Consider the following 20440-nt stretch of genomic DNA (forward strand, 5'->3'; position numbering starts at 1 on the left):
CTGTCTGGGTAGGTAGTCAAGCATATGAAAATATTTCTATCGTCATCATCGCGCCTCAAGGCCAACTAATGCTGTAGACTCCACAACCCTTTTTGGCTTATACATGTAGTCAATGTAGTCAATTCATCATCAGCCTCAACTTTCTTATCTCATTCGCGAATTCATTGTCTTCCATCTTTTTTCTTCTCATAATAGTTAGCTGCTAAGGACTAATACTTCTGCTAATTAATATAGTAAACTAGATAGTATAGGTACATAATCCTGGATTGGTTGCTCGGACACTCTGATCTGTGCTCGAGCACACCCTCCCCGACTACCTTGTCCCTGTTCTATTCAGTCCCTGCTATTAGAGTAAATAATCCCAGAGCTCTAGGGGTCCCTGTTATGACGGATCCAATCAGCGATATTTCGTGGCTTGCAACCTACATAGTAGGTATTTAGTACAGTAGCTAACGTAGTATCAACGACATAGGCCAAAATGGGTTTTGTCGGGCTAAAAGGGCCGGGCCTACACCCTCGACGGGATACGGGATACCTAGTACCGGCTAACCTACCTACCTAGTCCACTTCTCATCGCTCCACGGGCTACACATGCCGCTAGGTTAGATTCTTTATTTATTTTAGGTTTCCCTCTCTTCTTCTTCGTCGATCGATAGTAGCTACTAGCCACATGTGTTAAATATCAAATACGTGTATACGGCTCTCACGGCACATCTAGGCTAGTATGTCATATTCAAGCTAGTTATACTTACCTATGGTAGTTGGGTACGTAACAGACCTTGGTTACAGTTATGTACAATACTATTAATACAAGTATACAACTTGTAGATATATAAATACAGTGCTTACATAGTGCCTACTTACAAATTATACATAATTCCCAGTAATCTACCTTGATATGTCTCATACATACTTTGTTAGAGTAAAATATGGGCGGATGGGCCACTTAAGCTTCAGATTTCGTTCATCCGTCTCATATGGCTTTATGAGATCAACAGATCGAATACATCTCACTAGCCGCCGTTGATCAAACCGCGTGGTAGGATCTTAGCCCGGTGTGTGCGCCCCAGTTCCCCGCTGCCTGGCTCACTGGCTGACTGGGTACATGACCCCATGGCCCTGGATGAAAGACCCTTGTCACATCCGCCGTATCGTCGTCTTATCTTTTTCTGGGAACGATACTGTATCCTTTTTTTTTTCTCATTACCCCTAAACCCCCTCCCCCCCTAACCCCCCCTAACCCCCCCAAACCTACCCCCTTACGTATCCTTACTGTTTGGAAATGACGTTTTGAGCCTCCACGGCTTCTTACTGGATCAACTGTCAAGGTAAGAAAGATCACCAAACACATCCGTGAGAGTTATGGCACTGGATTAGCTTGGCAAGAAAGATATGGGCAAATATCAAATGGGTGCGTATCATCGGTTCCTCTCCCTAACATCCTAACTCCCACTTATGCTAGTAGCTGCATCTTTCCACTTCAGGGATGCCCCTGTTGCAAGTAGCGCCAACTACCACATAGTAGATACTAGATACTAGTTATGGACTCGGGAACAACCCTTATTGCGTACTGTACCGGGCAGTAGGTACCTAGGTATGTGCTTGACACTTGTATTCTATTGTATTGTATACCTAATTAGTAGGTAAGTAACAGGGACAATGTAATCAATACCTATTTATGTGCCAGAGTAACGGGTTATGGCTGCTCTGCTCGACTTTACCCAACTTCTTATTACAAAAGGGGGAATTCATCATACTGTCATCCCCCACGAGCGGCAAAACCTTCCCAACCTAGTGAATCTAGCTCAAGCAGTCCTAAAACAATACTGTTAACCCTGGGTCCTGAAATAACGACGTCAAACTGAGCAAGTCTCTCTCTCTCACTCTCACTCTCACCCTCTCCCACGCGCGCACGCGATTTTGTCGCTCCTTTAGCACTACATCCCGGCTCACTCAAAAACTCCACCCCTGAATAAGTTCCTTCTAAATCCAATTCTTTCTTGCGTTTTCGCCATGACCTCGTTCCTTCGATACCGGGCCCGCGCCGTCTCCTTTTCGCCCTAGGAGGATTTCTCGATGATAGGTAATAGCAAGGTACTATTTCAGCCTTGAAAAAGCAGCACTCATACCCTACGTATTGGGTAGGTACCTTTAGTCTTACATCACTAGTCTTCTTGGAGCCAACCAGACCAGCGCAAAGGAGACCAGCTACCAGTATTGATAGGCAGTCGATTGCTTTAGGTACTCTACGCCGGGCCTTTTCTTAGGTCCTGTCTTGGGGAATTGTGGGCAGTTCCAACAGCCCGAGGGACAACCTGCCGAAACCCAGGATCGGCTTCTATCCCATGGTACCTTGTCCTCGACTCCTTGGTTATCCGCTGCATGAAGAAGCCCCGCTGTAGCTATCATCCTGTCAGCAGATCCTCGATACCCTGCTTCTTATACACACCTGGGTAGGTACTTGTACAATACAATACAATACATAGTACACTACAGAGTACAGACTCAGCAGCACTAAAGGGGGGGGGACTTCTGCAAGGTATACCACACAGAGCCCCACAAGTATTCCATCTTCAATGCTTCCCAGCTACTGGTAACCATTGCCATAAAGCTTCTGGATTGATTGTAAACTACTTTAGGCAGCGCGGCCTGACACAGTTAAGCCAAGCACGCCAGCAGTAACTACCAGAGACTTCCCCAGACTTAAAATAACATCATTCCTACAACTACGGACTAAAAAACGGCACTATCGAGTATTTGTCAAGTCATCTCGTGTTGAGAGGGAGGGGTTGAGCCAGGCTGAAAGAATCCACAGGGACGAAGGGGGGGGGAGCGCTTTAGGTGTAGAAAGCCCTCTTCGAGCTCACTTTGATGCCCACTCATTGGCTAGAGGAACTTCTCTGCTCGATGAGTGTGTTGGAACAAACCCATTCTTTCTATATCGGTCCCTTGGGATCCAGTAGTCATCCGCTTCTAACAAAATCTTACGCCTATCAAGCACGAATCGTCGACTGCGCCTAAATATTTTTTAGAGACTCCAAGGCCAATTGTGTGGTGGATAGGAGAGGCCTTTTCCCCCTTAGGAAGACCATTCTTTCCAAGAATTCATCATCCTTTGTGTTTTACTATCTCGAAGAAAACACCGAATTTTTGCGATTTATCGATTACGACATTTTTTTTTCTCTGAACCCCATCTGTGCCGAAAGCTTTGCCACAGGCCTTTTCTTACGGAGGGATTTTGATCCTTACCGACTTGAGTCGCTTCAGCTAACTACTAACGCTCATCGAATGCTCCGCCCAACGAAAACCTTCAATGAGTGACTACTACCAACACTACCTATCCTCCATGGCGGGGACTGGGGAGGCACCAAATCCTAGCCCCCAAGATGCCCAATATCAGCCTCCGCAACAGTCTGCACAGATGGGAAATGCCAGCCCGCCCGTAGCAACTCCGTATCAAAGCTTAGGCTACTTCACCGGCTTTCCTGGTCCCATCATGTTCCAACCCCCCAAAGCCCAAAGTAATCGAAGTCGCAAGAAATCTACGCCGGGAACGGACCATGTAAAACACCGCCGAACTCGATCGGGGTGTTATACCTGTCGAACCAGACGAGTCAAAGTAAGCAATGGGTTGCGTTGTGTTGGTATAGTAGTACTGATATTGGCCTTAGTGTGATGAAACCCACCCCATCTGTGAGCGTAAGTACCTAACATAGTAACCCCACCGTCCCAGTCATATCCAGACCAACAGCTGACGGTCGCAGGCTGTCGTAAAGGCAAGAGGGAATGTGTTTACCCTGAGCCTCCTTCGGCAAAGGGACAGGCCTCCGGATCAGGTTCATCGAAAGACGCGGCGGAGTACGGTCCAGAACACAGCCCGACGTCTTCGCAAGATGAAGCAGACGAGGAAACGGAAAGAGGGATAAAACTCGAGACGATAGTTGACGAGGACGAAGCCGCGGAATCTTTATCGCCAGCGTCGCATTCCGTGTCAGAGTTACGAAGAACCAGTACGGCGTCATTCTCGAGTGCTACCAAGACCCTGACACGGCAGAGCTCCGAAGCGCCTTCGGTGGACACTTCGCCAACCGTATCAGCAGGCACCCCTTCCAGCTTCACGATATCCTTTCAAGTTCCTGACCCTGCACTCCAGCTGACAGCTTCTCGACCGGATTGGTCTCACCTCCCCACAGAGCTGCAGCACCACTTGGCGTGCTTTTGTGATCACATCACCCATTTCAACTATGGCATGGTTAACGATATGGACGATTTCTTCCACTCGATACTACCCATCCTAGCGGTACAGCCCGGTAACGATGCGCTTTTGCACGCGGTGGTGGGGTTCTCGGCATACCATCGAACGGTTCGGGATCCCAATGGCAAGATTCAAGATTTCCTGCGCTACTACAACAAAAGCGTCACATTGCTTCTAAACTGTCTCAAGAGGCGAGAGAAGCAGAGCATCGCGACGCTGCTGACGATCTTGCAGCTGGCAACTATTGAGGTAAACACCTAGGTTCCCCCTCCCTCCCATCCCTCGAGGAAAGCTGTAAACTGATGATGATTTGATTTCACAAAAGGAATACCTAGGCGACTGGGTGAACCTGATGGGGCACCAGCGGGCGGCGTTCGAGATCCTGACGCGACTGTTCACGCCGCAGACCATCATGGACTCGCCCACGTCCCGCATCCTGCTGACCTGGTACATCCGCTTCGACGTCTTCGTGGGGATGATGGGCGGGTTCGAGACGAGCCTGCCGCGCGAGTGGTTCTCGACCGCCGTGCACTTCTGCCAGGGGCAGATCGAGCAGGACCCGCGCAACCTGCGGATGAAGCAGGAGCTCCACGCTTCGGCGCTGCGGCTGATCTCGAGGGACATGTCGATCCTGTACGCGCGGGGCGGCCGCGGCGAGCTTACGGGCGAGGATTTTGTGGTCGAGCACGATCAGATCACGAACCGCCTCTACGAGTGGAGGAATAAACTGAAGCTGGACCCCGCGCTGACCGATCCGAAGTACCTCGTAACCGATTTCAAGTACCGGGTCCCGTTGGGCGAGAAGGACATCATAGACCCGTACAAGCCGGGCCATCTGTACGACTTTCCGCTATTCTGGACGACGGTGGTGGTGGCGGAGTGGCACTCGATCCTGGTTATGCACAAGAGCCAGGAAGCGTTTGCGCTGCAGCAGAAACCGTCGGATGAGCTGAGGGGCTTGGCGTACGCGATATGCGAGATCTTCGAGATGGTGGAGTTGTGGCCCCCGGCGCCGAGCGGTGCGCTTATACCCATCCAGGCTTGCCTTGCTATAGCGGCTTTGTTCCTCCCAAGGGATGATAGGCATCACATGTGGTTAAGACGGAAATATGCGATGCTGGAATCACTTGGGTGAGTTTACAGCCTGTTTATTTACTGCCTCCTTTTTTTTCTTCTTTTCTTTGGTATTCCCAACACCACCATCTCGAAAAAAAACCATGTAACAGTGTCTGCTGCAAGATGGCACTGGCTATTCACTAATTCTTCTCTTATAATCTAGATACGTTTTCCCCCTTACCATACGAGCCCGGATGGCAGAGATATTCCGGGATCCTTCTTGCATACAGTGGTGGCTCCCGAACGACGAAGGTCTGAGCCCCGTCCTACGAAGTATCCGCACGTTCGCGGACGAGCGCAATGCGAACCCCGTCTCGCAACAGACGGAATCCCTCCGCGAAATCAGTGCCATTTTCGCCAAGATGCGCCTCAACCACGAGCCCGAAGAAGTGCTCTCACCCGGTGGATCGAATAGCGGCGCTTCAACGTTCTGAGATGTGTGTTTTGTGTATGTGTATGTGTGAAAGGAAACAGAGGTTGAACTCCAGAACTACGCGATGGCCGGGTTAGGGCCATGATTGTACAGATATTTTACCTGAAGAAGTGAGATAATCACTTGTGCGGCTTGCCGCATGCTTACGAGGTATCTACCTACTACCTAGTAAGTCTAGTAGGTTACCGGTTAAGAACACTCCAATAAATCACAAGAGTCTAGGTTGATGAGGCTCTACCTACACATCATCGATGACAAGCCAGCTTCTGATAGGTACCCACAGAAGTCATATTACGGTCAGGAGGCCGAAGCAGGCTACGGTGTGAAATCATGATGTCGATGCGGCGAAAATGCAGCCGGAGGATAATGCGACTCTGCACTGCAGGACCAGGGGAACTTTGGGAACCAGCAAAAAGTTTAATGAGACCGACCGACTATGCGGCCAGATATTACAACGTTAAACTCCTTATGAAATTTGGTTGGGGGGGATCTTACCGGAGAGATGTTCATGCAAAGCACCTGAGATAGAGAAGCTTTACCTGCCAGCCTCAAAACAGTCATCCAAGCCTATCTCTTTCTCCCTTCTTCCGTCTCTCTCTTGTTTTCTTGCGGATCCCTTCGTATTGCTCGATAGAATCTTAGTCCGAGGCCCTCCCTATCTACTTACCTAGGTACATACATCAGACGAAAAGATCAACCTACAAATTCTAGATAACCCGAGTGAAAGATTTAGATGCCGCGGTAAGGAGCAATTTTTTTTTTCGAGAGTGGGACTCGGGGGAAAGCAGATCTGGGAAGAAATCGTACGAGTATGCGGCTTAGGGCGATCTACTTATCACGACTAGCCCCTTAGTTTCTCCCGACGGGCTGGGTTCCTCGACTTTCTATCCCGCAGCGTACCAACGGTCCGGGCTCCGGAAATCACCTACATATACAGCATTCCTGCCTAGCAAACCAAGCCAGCTAATCTACCAGGCAGGTTGGCAGGCAGGTACTAAATACAACACAATACATTAAAATGTAATTCCAACATGCAGCTCGGGCTAGCGCCCTCTAACATGTACAACATTCTTGGCATCCACCCGCCGCCGCGGTGGCAAATATGCAGCCCCTCTCACCTCCTAACGCACCGCACCAACAACCTCATTTCAAGTTGCACACCTGCATGTACCTGTCTACCAGGGCCTGACTCTACCTACCTACCTACCTATCTACTATACCTTCTACTTCCCACCTTCACCATGAGCCATCCCAGGTCTAGCTTCGGGAATTAGCAACTAAAAGAAAGATTTTCTACCTACCCTGGTTTATTTCCCCCTTTTCCCCGTTCCCCCTTGACCTAGAGCTTTTTGCTGCCAAGGAACAACGGAATGCTGCTACTTTCAATAGATCGGATAGGGCTTGACACCTACCCACCTACACGTGTGTATGTATATAGTTGCCTAAGCGGCCCTGCTGTAAAAGCAGTCCTTAGGTTGAGGCAGGATCGGAGACAGAGGGGGGTGAGGGACAAATATGACAGCCGTTTCGTCCGCACCTATGCATTGCCTGTGTGAGAGACGATCATAATGGCAATATGATATATACATACCTACAGACGAGGGGGGGCAATCTTGATAGGCAGTACTCTAAACCAAAAACCGTACTTATACATACCAAGAAACCAAGCAACTACCTAAGCAACCAGCAAGGAGCAGATGAGAAAAGGCGCATACCAGCTTGTTTCTTGCCGTGGCAGATACCCTAATAAGTACGTAGATAGTATCTCCATTACTTACGGCTAGCTAGAAGAAAATTCCTAATGTAGGGAATACCTGGGTGGATGCCTACCCAGGTCCTTGCCGCCCTACTTTAGGCTCGGCTTCTGTTTACTGGGACCGTGACGACAACATGGCGCCACCTACCTGGATACACCTCGTCCAAGTGCCGAGGTATTAGAGAGACATGTGTATGGAATCCATTCCTTAGCTTGAGTGGGCATTGGGTTGATAACGAGATGACAGCAACTGACTAACCAAGGTACATGCCTAGACTTCCCGCTTTGACGTTCAGCCCCCTCACCCCCCTCTCCTGCGATCGTAGACTCTTTGTAGGATTTTTTTTTTTTTTACGAGGGTAAGGTAACTGGGTCAAGTACCTAGGTAGGTATACATACTTTGAAAGATATAGATAGAATAGCTAGCTACCTGCCTAGTACCTAAGTCAGTAGATACTAGGTAGTTGACATCGTATTATACAGACTAGGTACCTAAGGTAATCCAAATCCAGCTCACCGGGAAAGGAGAATATTAGCGAGCGAAGAAGAGGGCTATCTACCCTACCATCTAGCCTAGGTAGGTAAGTAAGTAGGTGCCTAGTAGGCAGATAAAAAATAGCGAACTGCCTATCTATTCCTCGAACCATAGGTAGAAGCAGATCGAAAAAAAAGGGGGTAGGAGAAACACCTTGATATATGCCCGAGTGCCAGAGTCGGAATATCTACATGTATGTGCTAGGCAATAAAAGAGTTTGTGGAATTTACCTATATCATAGCTTGAGGGATGTTCAGTCGTCTGACTGGCCTCACCACCACCGACGACCTACGTAGAGAGAGAGGGGAGATAGGAGCTGATGACCTATGTTTTTTTATGCTTTATATAGAGTTGCTACGTGTAAACGTCAAAATATGTAGATAAGATACCCTAGATACCTAGGCATATGAATGTAAGGGGAAGAATACTAAACGCTCCCAGCACACATCCATCTACGTAGGACGAAGCCATGAAACGGGTAAACGAGGTAAGTGTTGGGTACCCTTAACACAATACCCCGAAGAAAGAAAAAGGGGGAGATGTAAAGTATAAGACATCGATGTTATTAATCAGAGCAGTGAGCCAATTACCTGCCCTTCGTGACCTCATAATACCACGTACAAGACTCATCCGCCTACTTGCCGTCCTGGTCCACGTACCCTAGTTATGTACCCTAGTTATGTACCCGGAACCGTTGTTCCCCCTTCGCCCCCCTTATATATACAGACCAGATGAGTGTTTATACACATGTATCACCCCCCATCAAGCCCCCCCCCCTAATGCCCCTATAGAGTAGGCTTGATAACAAAGAAAAACAATAAAGGTTTATGGTCTACAGTCTAGGTTCCCATATCAAAAAGTACCAGGATCGGGTTCCCTATCCTCGTCATCTTGTTCATTGTGTGACGTTCGGATCTGCATCAATCTCTCAGTGATCGCCGCCGCCCGGTCCATGGCCCAATCGGTTTCTCTGTTAAGGTCTACGTCGTCTGAATACAGGGTCTCCTCCCATCGGCTGCGGAGCTGCTCAATGCTTCTTCGCGCGCGGTCGATGACCGCCGTTACCTCAACCGGATCGGCTTGTTCGAATCTTTCCAGGGAAGCGACGAAGTCCTAATCCGCGTCCAGATTGCTCGAACTTGATGCTGCCCCCTCTTCGGTCTCAAATCCTTTGTAAGCTTCCTTGGCAGACTGTGTATCGAATATGTCTTCATCTTCAGGAGCACTGGAATCGGGTTGCTTGGCGACCTCTTCTGTCGTTTCCACCTGCTCCTCTGTGCTCGAAGTAGGTTCATCGCTCTTCTCTTCGGTTACCTGTTCTTGCTCAGGGGGAGAGGCTTCTTTGTTGTCTTCAGCTGGCTCAGTCTTGGTCTCGGCGGCAGCCTCGGGTGGCACGGACACGTCTTCCTCTATAGTAATCTTGCATGTCGGTTGCGCATCACCTTGTTGCTCCTGCTCCTGCTCCTGGAGCACGTGTGGCTCATGAGACTCCTGGCCTTCCGGATTCTCGTGTGGGTCTTGTGGCTCCTCATCCACTTGTGGCTTGGGGAATTGGAATTCAGGGGCAAGAACAGGAGCGGCAGGGGCTTCGGGGGCTTCGGGAGCACTTGGAGAGTTGCCCATTAGGTCGCCTTCGACAATGACAGGCACTTCTACTTCAGACTCTTCCTCTACCGTCTCGGGGGCGGAGATGTGTAAAGCCTTAAGCTTGTTTGCAACATCTTGCTCGTCTTCTCGTTCTTCGATAACAGTCGTCACGGCACTACCGGTAGACGGTCTGCTGGAATGTCTGGCCGTATTGCTTCTACGGGCATGCAGACTATCATTGTCGGTGCTCTCGTGTTGCTGCGATGGTGGCTTGGCGATAGCTGTCACTATAAGTTTCTTATCTTCTAAGTCAAGTGGTGTCGGCTCTAAACCTTCGGCTTCCGGTGGAAGTTTGTAGTTCTCGGCTGGTAGGAGGTCGTATACGTCGCAAACTGTCTTGAAGAAAACATACAATCCCGTCTGAGCTTCGATAGACCAGAATACGCCTCGATGCTGGAACCAGGCATGTGCAAGAATTCTGTGCAAGCGACGGAAGACATTAATGAGGTTCTTCTGTCCTGTGCTCCTATCCTGACCATCTGACATGACCACAAATCTGCTGGGGAAAATCTTGGGATTGGTGACGACATTGGCTGCCCAGTCAAGTGTGTGGCAGCAATAGTCAATGGCACAGCAGCTCTTTGGTTGGTCATGAACAGCGCATAGAAACTGCCATTCAGAAGCGCGCATCTCGGGACAGGTTTCGGACGAACATGGCGGCGTGTCAAAAAGGAAGCCGACTATCAAGCTGTTGCATTGCGCAATAAGAACTCGACATAGTTCGTAAAGCCATAGTATACGATCGATGCCTGGAGGCGGAGTGGCTAGTTGAAGAGCGATCTCTCGCGTGATAGGTGCTTTATTGGAAGCTGTATGGTGGTAATGTAATGCGGAAAGATGCTCCTGAAGCTGAAAGGCTGAATCGAGCTGCAAAGTATTTCAAGTCAGTACTATTTCTACTATTTCTAATATTCCTAGTTCTACTTTTGTCGCTCTGTCTGTCGCGGCGCAAGGAGACTGGAGTAGGACTGGAGTAGTTAACACACCTCACTGAGTGGAACAAGCGGCGGACCGGCAGCCATATCCTCGGATTTGGTACCGGGATGTATGCGCCGTTTCGAATTTGCGTCGGCGATAGTTTGCTCCATTTGTTGTGCCTGGCGACTAGCAGTGCTACCTAGTGCTGGAGATTTAGGACCAAGTTGAATCTCAGCTGGAGGTGGTGGACTAGGTAGTCTGGGCGAGCCTTGCGCCAAAGACATGTTGCAAGAATATTGTTGAGGCTATAGCCTCGAATCGGGTTCGGGGAAAGTAGCTAATGGGTGCTAATGGGTGGAGTTGTGGTGTTGGTGTTGGTGTTGAGTTGCTCCGCGAAGTCGCCCATAATTATTTGTTGTTTGATTTGGTTAACTAAATTGATTGTGAATATTGAAGGGGTACCTGCTAGGCATGTACCTGGAACTGGACCAACTGCATGTGGTAGGACATACGGCGTAGTAAGGGCCACGGTCCACTGGATGTGGGTCATTAACATTATTCTTATATTCTTATCGATACCAACAGCTTGATAATTGCATACATTAGGTACTACTTACATAAGTAAATATTATAACCTAGGTGCATACATACACCTTGGGTCATCATCTATTCTATCCATAAGGATTACATAGTAGAAAGACCAAAGAGTCACTGGGTTACAATAACCGAATCCTTTCTACCCAAAATCATAACCATGAACTTTGACGAAGATGTTCCCCCCGAGCTTGTCGATGTTGAGGCCAAGACGCCCCCACCAGAGGAGAAGCCTGTTAAGGTGCCCATAACCATTGTCACAGGCAAGTTTATACCTACAGATAATGCAGTAATCATATATCATAAGACATCTGAACAAATACTCATACATCAAGTAGGCTACCTTGGAGCTGGAAAGACTACTCTTCTCAATTACATTCTGACTGCGCGCCATGGCAAGAAGATTGCTATCATAATGAACGAGTTTGGCGACTGTCAGTAATCAGAGCTCAACTTTTATTCTCATTCTCATTATTTTTATTTATAATATTGGCTCATTCATAGGCTTACTTCAACCCAGCACTTGATATTGAAAAGTCTCTCACAGTAAATAAGGGTGGTGAGCAAGTAGAAGAATGGCTCGACGTCGGTAATGGTTGTATTTGCTGCTCCGTCAAGTACTACTCACACTCACTCCTTGTTAATAAATAGGCAGCCATTCTAATGGGGGCATAGGGATACCGGAGTCAATGCAATCGAGTCGTTGATGGAGAAGAAAGGCACATTCGACTACATCTTGCTAGAAACCACAGGCCTTGCCGATCCTGGCAATATAGCCCCTTTATTCTGGGTTGACGACGGGCTAGGAAGTACCATCTACTTAGATGGCATCGTCACGTTAGTAGATGCGAAAAACATATTACGCAGCTTAGACGACCCATCAGGGAAAGTTGAAGGCCACGAAGACTACGATGGTCATGGACCTCTCATGACTACCGCTCATGTTCAAATATCTCACGCTGATATCATCGTCATAAATAAGTCCGACTTGGTAGAACCGGCAGAGCTTGAGAACGTCAAAGCACGAATACAGGCTATCAATGGCCTTGCAAAGATCCACGTGACCAATCAAAGTGTCGTGCCTCAGCTAGAGGGTGTTCTGCTTGACTTACACGCATATGATCAAGTTGAGGCATTAGATACTACAGGAAAGGGGCACAGTCATCTTGACCCTGTTCGTCAAACATATACCTTAGGGGTAGAAACCGAAGCTAATGCTCTCATAGACAATTTCTACGGTCTCTATCAACGTACCACTCCTGACTTCCGAACAACTCGAGCTAGTCGACAGGTGGCTTAGGTCTTTGCTTTGGGATTGCCAGGTGCCCGGGGAGACGACTAATCTAACAGAACCAATCGAAATCCATCGTTTAAAAGCCCGCTTAGTCTTTAAAGATGGTGATGTGAAGATGGTTCAAGGTGTTAGAGAGGTATTTGTGATTCTTGATGGGGAGCAAGTATCTGATTCCTGTGACGGCATTCCCCAGCTGGGAAAACTTGTCCTTATTGGAAGGGGTCTGAAGGGCATCGATTTTGAGACAAGCCTGCTACATACACTCCAGAATATATAGCACCAGGTCACCGTCATAAGACTTTCTGATGACTCTCATGTTGCATAATAAGTTTGAGTCTCATCCAATGTCTCATAGTTCAAAGACTATATGTGCTGTCCTGATATATAACGAGCCCACGATACACAGCGGCAGCCATGAAATGAGACTGATAATTAATTCAATGCAGCACTTCAAATTTTGACCTCTTGAGTCATAACAGTGATGAACACCCATTCGTCTCTACAAGTTGGCTTCAATCTGAATCTCCCAAGACTCTACTCCGGAATCGTCTCGAATTACTCACTTTCTTTCATGAGCCATACATCTTGAATTCAAATAAATCATTTAGTGCTGATAGAATAAGATGCTTGGACAAATTTGTCCGCTTTGCGGAAATATTATAGCTCGAGATATTAGTGATAGCCCGGCCTGGTATGAGAATCAGACGAAAGTCGTTGAGAACTATGCCGAGTATAAAGAGATCAATAACAGGGGCATCGATATCTCATCCACTCGGGAAGACCACCATTTAACGATAGACGAGTATAAGCGTATGAGTCACAAATCTAGCCCCATTATCCATAAGGTTATTCATGGTAGGGTTTGGGAAAAGCCCAAGGGCCGGATAGGTGGTCTAGGTGCACCAGTATCCCCAAAGAACCGGTCCACAGGTATGACATCCAATATATCGCCACTTGATATTTCAAACCAGGACGACATAAGGCCAAACTTTGATCCTTCCAGACACATAGAAACTCACTCTGGTACACAATATGGTAATGCAAATGTGACAACTGAATCGACAAGTACAGAACGTGAGATCCTGCCTTCTGGATACTACGGTGCCGACAGCGAGTCTTTCGCTGCCTACCTAAAGTTGTCACGTAACTCAATATAGAGCCTTAAGATGATATTGGTTTAAGCATATATGATCTGAAGTATGACATGAAAGCCAGCTAGGTTAGGATGTATGGGAAGCACTGGATGATGGGACTATCTTGCCGGTGAAGCAGCAGCAGCAACTGACCAGTAGATGAGTATTCATGCCTGGCCATTATGATGAGAATGTATGTAGATATATGAGGGTCACTGGTAGAATTGTGTAAAGGATTGGAAATTGCCATGCATTTCTGTTTCCTGTTTGTTTAGGTGACTGCTAGATACTACGGGCGTTTGAGTGTTGCCTTTGCATGTGTGCCTAAATATGTAACCTTAGGTAAGTAGCCAGGTTAGTGATACCTAAACATAGACCGTATTACTTTAGGTAGTAAGCAATGCTGCAACATTGAAGGTAAGTAATTGAATACTTTGGACGTACATGGGTACATATGGATGTAAAGTTCAATGTTGTTGATGATATCATCTCTGATAAATGCAAACATCAATGATTGAACCAATAATAACCAACAGTTCAATACACAGTACCAGGTACAGGTATGCACATGGGGAGCATTGAAATGACTCTCGGGAAGTTGCAGTGTGGGGATCCCCAACCATTGGATAAGGACACTTAAAAAAAAGAGAAAAAAAGGTTGGAAGCCGCGAGGCTGATGCTGGGCTGGGCCGGGGAAAAGACGCATAAGCCTAGTGCTACGTAGTGCCGTGCTCAAGCGTGCTCATGTCCAGTTAGAGAGAGGTAAGAGTGGAGCGGCTAACGGGCTTAGGACTAGCTTATACATAAGAACTGGTAAACCCCAGTAAAACTTCCTAACCTGCGATCGCAAAGCTTCCCTGACCATTTCGCAAGTAGAATCTTAAATCTTAATGAAGAAACACCAACTTCAACTACATATCTCGAACTTCCCACACCCGGATAACTACCCACCATATCGCTCTTCCCGAATACGATACGATCCTTAAATCAATCCAAATCCTTTCCCCTTTAAGAGAGTTCACCAAGAATCCTTTAGTTGTGGCATCGTAGTCATGAATCGACCAGGTAGTGCTCACCCTATCTCCCCCTCTGCCTCTCGTGCCCCGCCTGTTTGCCTTGAACTGCCTTGCCGACTACGTCGCTGTCGCTGTCGCCCCTGCCTACCTATATATCGTCCGATCTCTATGAACCGACTTTAAATACCCCGCTACGACTTTAACAAACTATACCTGGCTACATACAAGATGGCACCGAGTAAGACCCTGGAAAGAGGTCCTCTTGTCTTACTGTTCCTCAGTCTGGCCTCCACAGCCTTCTCGTAGAGTCGGCCTCGGCTGGCTTCATCTGGCCTCAGTATGACCTATCAAACCTATGAAACCTGTCGAGCATTTTTATTGCGCGCTGCGCGTTGGAATATAACCTTCAATATCTATGGCTGCAAAGGGACCTTTTGAAATATCACATCTAAGCTCATTGTACTTATGGAGAAATATCGTGAATTTAGCTAATGCTGGACATCCTCAGGTGCCGTGCCACAAACCCTTCGAGGGATACCGACTGGATTCGGTGGCCAGCAACAGCCCCAACAACCAGGTAGAGCAGTATCAAATCGATTACCAAACGGAAAACTAGGTATGGTAATGCGTTCTGGGCACTAGTTACTACTAGATCCGAAGCTGATGTCTTGTTCTATAAAATAAGCGAACAACGGAGCTGGATGGGCCTTTGGTGGTGTTCCTATGGGGGGTGCAAGTCTTCAGACGTCGTCACGACAACTGGGCGGCAACCTTAGTTTTGCACAAAGCCTGAGTGGTTCCCAGCCGGCAACACCACTTGACTTATCGTAGGTAATTTTTATTTATCTTTTTATGTTTATTTTCTTTCTGTTTGATTTCCTTGCAACTGGCTTTGCGCCTGCAGATTCAGGCTCACACAATGCGGCATGGACAATCACGATTTTAGCTGCATTATTTTCCTACCTACCCACTTCCGCACCACCTTCAATTTGCATCGATCCCTCTATTCACTTCTACACACTATCGGTATTTTGAACAGCACTACATCATGATTACGGGTCCTCGAGGCCCATGGGGCTCTACCATGTCCAACGCAAAAAAGCCTAGACTGGTGCACAAGAATCGTTCAGCAAATGTCCCATTTGCTAGTCGCCCCTTGACTCCAGGAGCTGTGGAAGGTTCATCATATGCTTCTGTTGTTAAACTCGGCCCCGAGTCAGATGAAGAGGAGGTTGCCAGCCATCCTACGCATAGGCGAGGCACTTCCGCTATGCGGTAAACACTTACTACTACACATTGCCCAAAATATTTTGTGCCTGCACCACTGGAACTCAACACGCACTTATCCCCAAGCTTTCCTCTTTCTCTCGTCTACTGTGTATCTACATAAGATGATCCATAATACTAAAGCTAACTTTTCTAGTAGCGAATTTCCGTCTCTATCCAACAACTCGCAACTACCAAGCGCAAGCTCCTCCTCGTTATGGTCAACTGCAGGATCAAGGGGCATGAGTGGAACGATACAGAGGAATCAGCAACCCACCCCACTTTCCTCTCAACATACGCAACAGGACGACTTTTTCTCTTCTTCTCGGATGGGTTCCAATCAAGGTCAATACCGCTTTGGCAGCCAAAGAGATGTGGCTCAGTCGTCACAACCCCAACCTAACAGCATTGATGATTTCCCGCCCTTAAATAACAACAACATTAGAAACGGCAATGGAGAGATTGGCCAGGAGCGCGCATCGAATTTGATGTCAACACTCGGATTTGGTGCTCAAGGAGGTGCAGCCCCGGGGCCTTTACAGGGCTCTTTGCAGGGCTCCTTACAAGGCTCCTTACAAGGCCCTAGACCTGGCAACGGGCTGCTAAACGCGTTGTCCGCCAACACACGAACGACGGAAATCCGTTCTCCGGATGGGTCCAACGCGCCGGGTACGTGACTGGTATATAGGTAGTGTCGCTGTTATGTGCTAATACATCTAAAGGTGCTTCGCGGCCGCAGGAGATTAGAAGTGCTGGGTCTGGAGCTAACGATGAGGGTCGATCCAAACCACCAGGCTTCCGAGAAGACAGTTTAGCCTCTCAGTCATCTGCCCAAGATCCAACGACGTTGGTAGATGGCAGGAACCCGCTTGGTGCCATCGGAAGCAATGATACACCCGGAAAGAGCACCGACGAGAAGGACGACCAGACATCCGTGCATGATCCCTTGTCAGGCATGGCACCTATTGATAAATGGGGAATCAAGGGCCTTCGCACGCTAATGAATAACTACCCGGACTTCAACGCGGCCATCACTGGATTAGATCCCACAACTCTGGGTGTAGACCTCACCTCTCCCCAACCTTTGTCAACCCAGATTTTCTCGCTTTTTAATGATGCTGCCCCGCGACCAGCTATCCCCGAGTTCCGGTTACCCGAATGTTACAACGTAAACAACGTTCAGCCTCTGGAAAACAAGATCAGCAACTTTAACGAAGAGACGCTGATGTGGATCTTCTACAGCTGTCCTGGGGATCTCAAACAGCACCTGGCTGCGCATGAATTGTATGAACATCTTGTCTATCCTCCCCATGTCCCAATACTAACATATATTAGGTATAATCGTGCGTGGCGATGGCATAAAAAGTTAAAGATTTGGTTGACCAAGGACGAGATCATGCAGCCACGAATACTCAGTACGCAACATGAGGAAGGCTATTACATCATCTGGAACACTACAGATTGGCGTAAAGAACGAGTAAGTCATGGCACCTTGCCACGTTTTTTGTTCGTTGCGGAGTTACGATCATGAAAATATGTATTAACACCGTTTATAGCGTACTCTCACTCTCCACTATGCAGATTTGGAGACTAGCAATGCGGCTCTATCGTGACGAGTGAGGGCGTTGGAGTGTTAGCTGGCGTTGATTTGTGGAATACGAAACCCTGGGGACATGGTTAATTGCGGTTACTGATGGCTTTTGTGCACCGGTAGTCATGGCATAGTACCCAAGTCGGCAGATAGGCGTTCGTACAGACTTTCCAGGTATCAAATCATCAATACAGGATTTCTAAATCCATCCTATGCTGTAGTTCCTCTCTGGCTAGGTACCTAGTATGTTTTTCATTTCAAAGGTAAGCCGTAGATTCAAGTTGGCTTATACTGACCGTATCATGCGACCAACTTATTGTCGCTTTGTAACTCATGCATTGTTGTTTGGTCTTTGCTTTGTGTGGATATTCAAGATTGATCATCATCACCATCGTAATATTTAGGTATATGTTTTGAGTTGGTAGACACACAGACCGACAATTCAATCATGTATGTATGGTTGCGTAATAGATATGACTGGACGAAGGAACCCCCTAACTAGTATTCTCTAAGCTGAACTCTTGCAGCTAACATCTAGCTATAACATCAGGTATAGGCAGCTATGTGCCGATCCATCACTCCACCATGTCAGCTTTGCTTTCCCCAAGAGGGCAGTTTGTGCTGGCGATAGATAGTTTCTATAGGTATGTGCCGGCATGACTCAAAGAGCTGACAAGCATGTGTGTTTCGCTATCCACTACAGTTGAATGACATTGCTATTTTACCTAGGCAGGCATATAAATTTCTTGGTAAAGTCTTCCTTTATTTCTTCCTGGAGTAGTTTATTTTAGGGAAAGACTCAAGCAAAGGACTGGCTAAACCCCTTCTTTCCAAGCTCTAGTGCAAAGGATTTATGCCTATTTACCTACTTACCCTCCTTTTCACGTTCGCGGAGAAGCTATTTGCAGCTGATTAGGTTACGTACCTTTGGTACTTACAATGACTGACAGTACAGAATTAAGCGAAGACGACCTTGTCGAACTGTCGCTTTTACGCGGCTTCGAGACAGATGAACTAATCAAGGCTGGGCTGCTGAGTGAGGATCAGCGGTTAGCAGCACCTCTTGACCGTGAAGTTGTCTTCAAACACGATGAGTTGGATCTCCATGTCACAGCAGATTCAGCATACCCAGCTAGATCGGTTGAGTGGAGGATAGAAAACCGGTCGATGTCCAGGAAGGTTGTTGACGAACTTCGTATGAAACTGAGACAGATCGTGCAGACGTCCTCAGCTACGAATAATATCTCGAGATGGAAGAGGCGAGATGAAGACAGCAGCACAATGGGGGTTTTCGAACCTGTCATGGTTGTCCTGGAGCTCGCTAGGGAGACGGTTGCTCATGTTAAGATGTGGCGCGAGATATTGGCGAGCAGGGAAAAAGTTAAGCCTCCGGATCCCCGAAAGGCCCTCCCTTTCAAGGAGAAGCCGGCGAATGCGATAATAACGTCTAGCGACATTGCCTTCCACTATCTACGAAAGACGCCACAGCAGATTTGCTCTCAGATCCCGCCGGAATATCGAATTCTTCACGTGGAGGAAATCCTGAGAAAGGACCTGGTTCGTAGATTCCATAAGAAGCAAGAAGCAATGGCGGAAAAGTTGGAGAAACAGTCGTATTATTCACTCCGTAAGTGCGTCCCGCCTGCACATCATGGCAAGCGGAAGGAAGCCTTTGTGGAATATCTCACAAAGCCCCACGTTACTTTCCACGGGACTGCTAGACAGTTCGTACCGTCCATAGTGCGTCACGGGTTTCTCAAGCCCGGAAAACCGATTCCTGGAACGGGCGAGGCACACCAGATCCGCTGTGGCTCGACATATGGTCAGGGCATCTACACTTCGCCAAATCCGGACTTTTCGCTCAATTACACGGGCTACAGGTGCCATGCTACTAATCCCAACGAGTACTTCGGCATCAAGCTAATCGTCTGCGCCACGCTTATGGGACGCACCGCGCAAGTGTCCCGAGAAGACAACTGGCGCGACCAGACGGAACCGTACCCCGGGTCCGAGTCTCACGTCGCCAACCGCAACCTCGAGTACATAGTCTTCGACAGCGCACAGGTCCTCCCAGTCTACGTGATCCACATCGACTGGGGCCAGGACAACTTACTGCATTTCAAGAATATCCCGAGGGACCCGACAGAATTCGTCCCTGAAACGCAGAAAACGCACCACAGGCTGGTGGAAGAGGTCCGCTGGCCCGGGGATGTCCAGCGCGAGAAGGCGGCCTCCTTGGCCAGAGCAGCCAAGTACTTTCCGTATGGCTACGGACCCGCCACCGGAGGCAGGTTCGTGGTGGAGGAGATTGGCGAGGTCGACGAGGATGACGAGGAGTATGGCGATTACCAGGCGCTCCGGGGCGAGGAGATCAAGGACAAGTCGAACTTGGATTTCTGGAGCTGGGTCAAGGTTGCGGAAGAGATGGATGCTGCTGGTGCGGACGGTGAGCTGCCCCCGGATGAATATACCATACAGAAGATGTGGTATGGTCCGAAGATGGCACAGACGGAAGAGTGGAACAGAATACCTGATCCTAGGAAGAATAATGATGATGATAATGGGGATGGGCAGGAGGAGGATGATGGGGATTTAGGTCTGGATCTGTTGATGATTCAAGGGGAGAGCAGTGTAGCATAATACAAGTTGCATAATTACCAATGTAGTTAATATCCAACAGCCTTGGAATACATGTAGGTATTCGCCATACCTACTTACTGTACATAATTAAAACACGATGAGATAGATAGATGACGATCTATGGATGATAAAATGGATATGAGAGACATGGATAATGTGATAAGGGCAATCTTAAGCTCATATGTTTGCCCCAATGTAATGGTACATAACCAATATACGGTAATAACGGTATGTATTGAATATTGG

The 20440-nt window shown here is 48.0% G+C and overlaps 5 protein-coding genes across 5 annotated transcripts; 4 read left to right on the forward strand and 1 right to left on the reverse strand.

Moving 5' to 3' along the window:
* Positions 1-3346: 3346 nt before the first annotated feature.
* On the forward strand, positions 3347-5805 carry GGS25DRAFT_522813 (uncharacterized protein; the record flags this gene model as incomplete). The annotated part of the gene is made up of 5 exons (XM_049264310.1): positions 3347-3619; positions 3672-3699; positions 3765-4504; positions 4581-5386; positions 5535-5805. 5 exons carry the CDS (start codon positions 3347-3349, stop codon positions 5803-5805), a joined length of 2118 nt encoding a protein of 705 aa, XP_049115692.1.
* Positions 5806-8861: 3056 nt separating this feature from the next.
* On the reverse strand, positions 8862-11259 carry GGS25DRAFT_326595 (Mob1/phocein). The gene is made up of 2 exons (XM_049257871.1): positions 10729-11259; positions 8862-10609 (listed from the first exon to the last, which is right to left on the reverse strand). The coding sequence occupies exons 1-2, from the start codon at positions 10942-10944 to the stop codon at positions 9209-9211; spliced, it is 1617 nt and encodes a 538-aa protein (XP_049115693.1). The 5' UTR covers positions 10945-11259; the 3' UTR covers positions 8862-9208.
* Positions 11260-11287: 28 nt separating this feature from the next.
* GGS25DRAFT_495170 (cobW-domain-containing protein) lies at positions 11288-12996 on the forward strand. The gene is made up of 5 exons (XM_049261418.1): positions 11288-11517; positions 11593-11688; positions 11775-11871; positions 11930-12428; positions 12481-12996. The coding sequence occupies exons 1-5, from the start codon at positions 11415-11417 to the stop codon at positions 12823-12825; spliced, it is 1140 nt and encodes a 379-aa protein (XP_049115694.1). The 5' UTR covers positions 11288-11414; the 3' UTR covers positions 12826-12996.
* Positions 12997-14528: 1532 nt separating this feature from the next.
* Positions 14529-17762, forward strand: GGS25DRAFT_495180 (uncharacterized protein). The gene is made up of 7 exons (XM_049261419.1): positions 14529-14746; positions 15206-15313; positions 15383-15524; positions 16121-16632; positions 16686-17247; positions 17299-17440; positions 17520-17762. Exons 1-7 carry the CDS (start codon positions 14734-14736, stop codon positions 17574-17576), a joined length of 1536 nt encoding a protein of 511 aa, XP_049115695.1. The 5' UTR covers positions 14529-14733; the 3' UTR covers positions 17577-17762.
* Positions 17763-17823: 61 nt separating this feature from the next.
* Positions 17824-20439, forward strand: GGS25DRAFT_495183 (ADP-ribosylation). Its single transcript, XM_049261420.1, has one exon. The coding sequence runs from the start codon at positions 18494-18496 to the stop codon at positions 20192-20194; it is 1701 nt and encodes a 566-aa protein (XP_049115696.1). The 5' UTR covers positions 17824-18493; the 3' UTR covers positions 20195-20439.
* Position 20440: the final 1 nt, after the last annotated feature.

The sequence above is a fragment of the Hypoxylon fragiforme genome, assembly GCF_022984875.1.
Source record: "Hypoxylon fragiforme strain CBS 206.31 chromosome Unknown GGS25scaffold_6, whole genome shotgun sequence".
Taxonomy (NCBI): Eukaryota; Fungi; Ascomycota; class Sordariomycetes; order Xylariales; family Hypoxylaceae; genus Hypoxylon; species Hypoxylon fragiforme.

What these genes read in the sequence shown, in the direction of transcription:
- GGS25DRAFT_495180 (XM_049261419.1), top strand. An exon ending in ATTACCAAACGGAAAACTAG is followed by an intron (nt 15,314 to 15,382) that starts GTATGGTAATGC and finishes CTATAAAATAAG; the next exon opens with CGAACAACGGAGCTGGATGG. An exon ending in GCAACACCACTTGACTTATC is followed by an intron (nt 15,525 to 16,120) that starts GTAGGTAATTTT and finishes TAACTTTTCTAG; the next exon opens with TAGCGAATTTCCGTCTCTAT.
- GGS25DRAFT_495170 (XM_049261418.1), top strand. Translation starts at nt 11,415, where the DNA reads ATGAACTTTGACGAAGATGTTCCCCCCGAGCTTGTCGATGTTGAGGCC. An exon ending in GCCCATAACCATTGTCACAG is followed by an intron (nt 11,518 to 11,592) that starts GCAAGTTTATAC and finishes TACATCAAGTAG; the next exon opens with GCTACCTTGGAGCTGGAAAG. An exon ending in AATGAACGAGTTTGGCGACT is followed by an intron (nt 11,689 to 11,774) that starts GTCAGTAATCAG and finishes ACTTCAACCCAG; the next exon opens with CACTTGATATTGAAAAGTCT.
- GGS25DRAFT_326595 (XM_049257871.1), bottom strand. Translation starts at nt 10,944, where the DNA reads ATGTCTTTGGCGCAAGGCTCGCCCAGACTACCTAGTCCACCACCTCCA. An exon ending in CGCTTGTTCCACTCAGTGAG is followed by an intron (nt 10,610 to 10,728) that starts GTGTGTTAACTA and finishes AATACTTTGCAG; the next exon opens with CTCGATTCAGCCTTTCAGCT.
- GGS25DRAFT_495183 (XM_049261420.1), top strand. Translation starts at nt 18,494, where the DNA reads ATGACTGACAGTACAGAATTAAGCGAAGACGACCTTGTCGAACTGTCG.